This window comes from Frankliniella occidentalis, unplaced genomic scaffold (assembly GCF_000697945.3).
Source record: "Frankliniella occidentalis isolate FOCC.00 unplaced genomic scaffold, Focc_3.1 Scaffold5126, whole genome shotgun sequence".
Lineage (NCBI taxonomy): Eukaryota > Metazoa > Arthropoda > Insecta > Thysanoptera > Thripidae > Frankliniella > Frankliniella occidentalis.
The window spans coordinates 1-5627 of NW_026272168.1; the positions used below are offsets into that span (position 1 = coordinate 1).

At 59.5% G+C, this 5627-nt stretch overlaps 1 protein-coding gene across 1 annotated transcript; it reads right to left on the bottom strand.

Annotated features, from left to right (window-relative positions):
• Window positions 1–5: 5 nt before the first annotated feature.
• LOC113203775 (uncharacterized) lies at window positions 6–5223 on the bottom strand (the record flags this gene model as incomplete). Its single annotated transcript, XM_052276946.1, is given in 15 exon segments — window positions 6–127; window positions 208–393; window positions 488–673; window positions 756–848; window positions 999–1184; window positions 1269–1454; window positions 1565–1750; window positions 1840–2025; window positions 2279–2464; window positions 2572–2757; window positions 2851–2943; window positions 3617–3709; window positions 4423–4584; window positions 4878–5006; window positions 5115–5223. Coding segments are annotated over 15 exon segments (2289 nt in total), but the record flags the coding sequence as incomplete, so codon positions are not given.
• Between the last annotated feature and the right edge of the window lie 404 nt (window positions 5224–5627).

Here is a 5627-nt window from a genome sequence, read left to right on the forward strand (position 1 = left end):
TGTGTCGGTTTGTCCGGGTTGTAGGCGTTGGGCGCCGGAGTGTCCAGGGGTTTCTCCAAGGGCGCCTTCACGCCGAAGCTGTAGGCCGGGAGGTGCTCCGGCAAGTGAGGGTCGTACGCTCCAGGTGCTGGAGGAGATCAAATAAAGCTGTGAAGGCGGAAATGATGTTGTGGGCCTTAAATGTATACTTGGCCTGCAAAGTCTTACCAGGGGTGTCACTCGGCTTCTCTAAGGGTGTTTTCAGTCCGAACGAGTAGTTTGGTGTGTGTGTCGGTTTGTCCGGGTTGTAGGCGTTGGGAGCTGGTGTGTCGAGGGGCTTCTCTAAAGGCCCTTTCACGCCGAAGCTGTAAGCGGGTAGGTGCTCCGGCAGATGAGGGTGGTAGGCGCATGGTGCTGGAGGGGAACAGAGAGGGTGTGGGTAACGTCGCCTGTCGTCTGCAACACGCGTTCTCTGGAGTACTCTGTACATTGTTAGCTTTAGCCCTACCTGGGGTGTCACTCGGCTTTTCGTTGGGGGTCTTGAGGCCGAACGAGTAGTTGGGCGCGCTGGTAAGCTTGTCTGGGTTGTAGGCGTTGGGCGCTGGCGTGTCCGACGGCTTCTCCAGTGGGGTCTTGTGGCCGAACGAGTAGGCGGGCAAGTGCCCGTTAAGCCGCGGGTCGTAGGCGCCAGGAGCTGGAAGGGAGGGTCGGTCTTCGTTATTGATGGGTCTGTCACCGCGCCGAGGCGCTGGAGCAAGAGCCTCCTCAGTACCTACCTGGCGTGTCGCTCGGCTTCTCCAGCGGAGTCTTGTGCCCGAACGAGTAGGCGGGCAGGTGCTCCGGGAGGTGTGGATCGTACGCGCAGGGCGCTGGAGTGTGACAGAGAAAGACAGGGGGTCAGCGACCCGTTCACTTGCAGAAATAGAGTAGAGGGGCGAACGCAAGTCCGGGCAAAATGTTTGCAGGTGAGCACGGTGCGGGGCAGGCGCTTGCCCAGGCCGCCGCGTGCCGCCCAGTACCTGGAGTGTCACTTGGCTTCTCGATGGGCGTCTTGAGGCCGAAGGAGTAGTTGGGAGCGTGCACAGGCTTGTCGGGCTTGTAGGCGTTGGGCGCCGGGGTGTCGGAGGGCTTAGCAATCGGGGTCTTCAGGCCGAAGGAGTAGGCGGGCAGGTGCTCGAGCAGGTGGGGGTCGTAGGTGCCGGGGGCTGGGGTGCACACAGAGGGAGAAAAGAAGTGACAGGTGCAAAGAGGCAAGTGACAAGAAGCGAGGGTTGGTGCACAATAAGTACCTGGCGTGTCGCTCGGCCTCTCGTTCGGGGTTTTGTGACCGAACGAGTAGTTTGGCGCGCTGGTGAGCTTGTCCGGGTTGTAGGCGTTGGGGGCGGGAGTGTCCAGGGGTTTCTCCAGAGGGGTCTTGAGGCCGAACGAGTAGGCCGGGAGGTGGCCGTTCAGTCGGGGGTCGTAAGCCCCAGGAGCTATACATGCAAGGAATGCTTTCTCAAATATGGAAATATCAAGGAGTTTCTTTTTTCTGCTTTCCCATGGATTTATAAAATGTTGATATTTTTCCGAAGAATTTGAGTACCTGGCGTGTCACTGGGTTTCTCGATCGGTGTCTTGAGACCGAAGGAGTAGTTCGGGGCATTGGTGAGCTTGTCGGGCGCATACGCGTTGGGGGCGGGGGTGTCCGATGGTTTCTCCAGAGGGGTCTTGAGACCGAACGAGTAGGCCGGGAGGTGGCCGTTCAGTCTAGGGTCGTACGCCCCAGGAGCTATACAAGATGTACGCGTTGAACAATACACGACGAATCATTTTAAAACGTTTATACATTTTCATGGCCAATCAGAAGGATTAGGATACCTGGCGTATCACTGGGTTTCTCGATCGGTGTTTTCAGACCGAAGGAGTAGTTCGGGGCACTGGTAAGCTTGTCGGGCTTGTACGCGTTTGGAGCAGGGGTGTCCGATGGCTTCTCCAGGGGGGTCTTGAGGCCGAACGAGTAAGCGGGCAGGTGGCCGTTCAATCGTGGGTCGTACGCTCCCGGAGCTAGACGAGCAATGTTTAAAGTGTTTAATTCGTTCTGCCGTTTTCCGTAGTTAGACTGTACCGCACGCACGTGTGCTGGTGGGTTGCCTACTCCCCCCATTACTTCAGAGACGATAGGCAAATCCACTCGGAGGCATGCGTGCGGTACAGTGAACTTAGAAACTGGATAGGTAGAATCAGTCTTCCGAGAGCAAGTGTTATAATTTGACTAATAAAAGAGGGTACCCAAGTTGTCCGAGTGAGACTGAGCTACCTGGCGTATCACTGGGTTTCTCGATCGGCGTCTTCAGGCCGAAGGAGTAGTTAGGAGCATTGGTGAGCTTGTCGGGCCTGTACGCGTTGGGGGCGGGAGTGTCCGAGGGCCTCTCCAGGGGGGTCTTGAGGCCGAACGAGTAGGCGGGCAGGTGCTCGGGAAGGTGGGGGCTGTACGCGCCAGGCGCTGCGGGGGGCACGGGCCGTGCGAGAGCGAGAGGCGAGGCGTGAGACAGAGAGAGGGAGAGAAAGTGCAATGACGTGCGTGGCGTGCGGTCCGGACCCGCTACTCACCCGGAGTGTCGCTGGGCCGCTCGCCGTTGGTCCTCTGCCCGAACGAGTGCGCGGGGGCGTGCGCGGGCTTGTCGGGCGCGTAGGCGTTGGGCGCCGGCGTGTCCGACGGCCGCTCCGCATGGGCCTTGAGGCCGAACGAGTACGCCGGCTGGTGTTCGGGGAGGTGCGGGTTGTAGGCGCCGGGCGCTGTCAAGACAGTAGAGAATTAGCGCCGCGATTGTCCGAGTTCGGGCTCGGCCGGGGCCAGCGGCGTTTGTCGTGCAGCTCCAATATGCATACCTGGAGTGTCGGAGGGCTTTTCCAAGGGTGTCTTGAGCCCGAAGGAGTACGCAGGGAGGTGGTAAGGCTTCTCCGGGTCATATGCACCAGGAGCTGAAAGTACGCTTTATTACTACACACATCCAATTTTACACCACAAGTTGAATTTATATGCTATCTTGATGCCATTTCATGGCCTTTCCGACGTTCTCTCCAGCCAGGGTTCGCGCTCGCGGATTGTTTGTTTTTTTCCTGTGGAAAGCAGCAGCAGCAGCATAGCAAACCGGGTGGGTGACATGGCAGAGGAGGGGGGCGGCATAAAGGCGGCTGGCTGGCTGGCCTGCTTCACTTGGCGAGCGGCTTTGGCGCGCAAATTTTACAGCGATCGCGTCGCGAGCGGGCGGGTCGCCTGGAAGGCCGAGAGGTGCGGAAGAGGGGGGGAGAGGGGGGGTGCGTGGGACTGACCGCCGCTGTGCGCGTGGGCGCTTCGCGGGCCCGCCGCGCGCCGGGCCAGGCCGGGCCAGGAGGACAGCTCGGTCTGAAGGAAGCCGACTCATGCGATCGACGCACATTTTCCTTAATCCTCCTCCGGCGCGTCACAAAAGCACACACTGTAAAAAAAACAGACGGCGACGGCGACGGCAAAAAGGCGACGGCTTTCTCTCTCCCACTCCGACGTGTGGGAGGGTCGCGCCGGTCGCGAACCGGGACCGTCGTCGTCGTCGCCGCCCTGACCTGCCAGGGGAGAGAGGCTCGCGCGGGCAGTGCGGGCGCGGGGAGGTCTTACCGGGTGTGGCGCTGGGTTTCTCCAGCTGGGTTCTCGTGCCAAACGAGAACTCCTGGGTGGAGACGAGCTTCTCCGCCAGGTAAGTGTTTGGCGCTGAGGACAGAGCAGTGACAGAGTCATAGCGCGGGGCGTGCGGCCGCGTGGGCTGGGCGCCTGCGGAGGCGGGGGTAGGCAACCAGACATCACGCGTGCGGAGAGGTTGCCTATCAGCGCCTTAGCTCGGCGGCGGCAGACGAGAAACTATTCGTTTTGCGGATATGCTGCTGGCGACAGTGTGTACACTCGGCGCGCCTACACCTACACTATATCATTTCAAGTCGCGCGCGCTCTCTATGTGCGAACGACACCCACTACCCAATACCATTTAAAGCCGTCTTGCGGTATCGTGGATGGTGCAACAAGAACAAGCGACAAAGTGCCCAGTGCCAAACGCGTGCGTGTCACACATGAACTCTACCACACACACACATATACATACACACATACACACGAACACGACCCACCTCCGTGCGGAGTGACAGGCTCTGACCTTAGTCGGAAGCGACACTCATGACAAGCGAAACGCTCAGGCAAGCGCTGCGTGGCATAGGGATCCCCACACCAGGGACAAACGGGCATGTCTCGGAAGAACAGGAGCGTCTTTTTGAATATGTACAACCATCGGTCAACCCCAGAAAGACTTCACAAAATAAATGCATTACCCTCACACAAGACAATAGGATTATTTCCAATTAATATTGTAATAACGTTGAATCCTTCCAATCAGAGTCAGCGCAGCAGTCCTTGGATGGACACGCCTGCCTTACCTGGGGTGCTGGAGGTCTTCTCGTGCTGCACCTTCAGTCCGAAAGTATACTTGGGGGAGGTGTCGTGGAGGTCAGGGTTGTAGTCCCCGGGCGCTGGGGTGGAATCCGGAGACGAGTCCTTGGGCCGAGAATGGAGGGTTGCGGAGGGTGGGCTGTCCTTACCTGAGAGACGTCGAACGTGTCGTTTGAAACGAGTCCAATAAGCCAGTGCATTACCACACACGTAGAGCGAGAACACAATCAAATCTTGCATTTATTTATTTTGTAAGGTTTTGCTCAGCCCGTTCTCGTTTTAACACGTTCAGCGTGCGCGGTGTGCGTCACGCCACCCCGAGGGCGCTAATTTAACTAAAGCTGAAACGGAACCCAGCAGTTTTGGTCTTCCACAAAAACCTTCAAAAATTCCTCGAAAACGCCACATAACTGCAAGGACGAGCGCCGGTCAGCTCACTCACCCTTGGCGCTCAGCCCCGTCACGTTGTACTGGCCGGGGCCGGGTCCGGGGCTGTCGTTTTTCGCGCCGTGCCGGCTGCCGAAGCTGAAGGCCGGGGCGCGCTCGCGTTTCGAGTCGGGGGCGACGGTTCCTGCGGCAGAGACGTGGGAGGCGTTGTTTATTGTTCATCATGGGGAGCTGTCGTTGAGCTCCACTGCTGCACACGGCACGAGGACCTCCTCCACCGCGTCCAACTCACCGATGAGGGTCGGCAGGCTGACGCAGGCCGGCCCGGGGCTCTGGTGCTCGGCGGCGATGGGTCCACGCCGCTTGGTGGGAGTCCAGGGGCGTTGCTTCAAGCCTCCCATCTGGAACCGACGGAGCAACAGACGCTGGAGACACTACTCGCGCGGTTCAACAAGTGACAAGTGTTGGGCTTCTTTATGGAGGAGGCGGAGCAGATTGGGCTGGCGGACTGGGTCGGGTCGGGGGGGTTCCTCGCGACGAGACGGTGCCGGGGGCGGCATCGGCGGCGGCTCGGCCGTGCCTGGCGTGTCGGGGCCGCGCCCCCCGCCCCCGAGGGGGCTCGACCGCCCCGTCGGAGGCCAGGCCCCCGTACCTGCATGGATTATCGATCCCCACGGGACGGCTGAAGGCTGAAGGGCGTCTGCCCGAGAGAACCGAGAAGGAAAATAAAATAAAAAGAGTGCTACCCCTTCTCCCAGTAAGGCGTTGAACCATGCAACCATGGTCGAAGACTTGCCGACAGCGA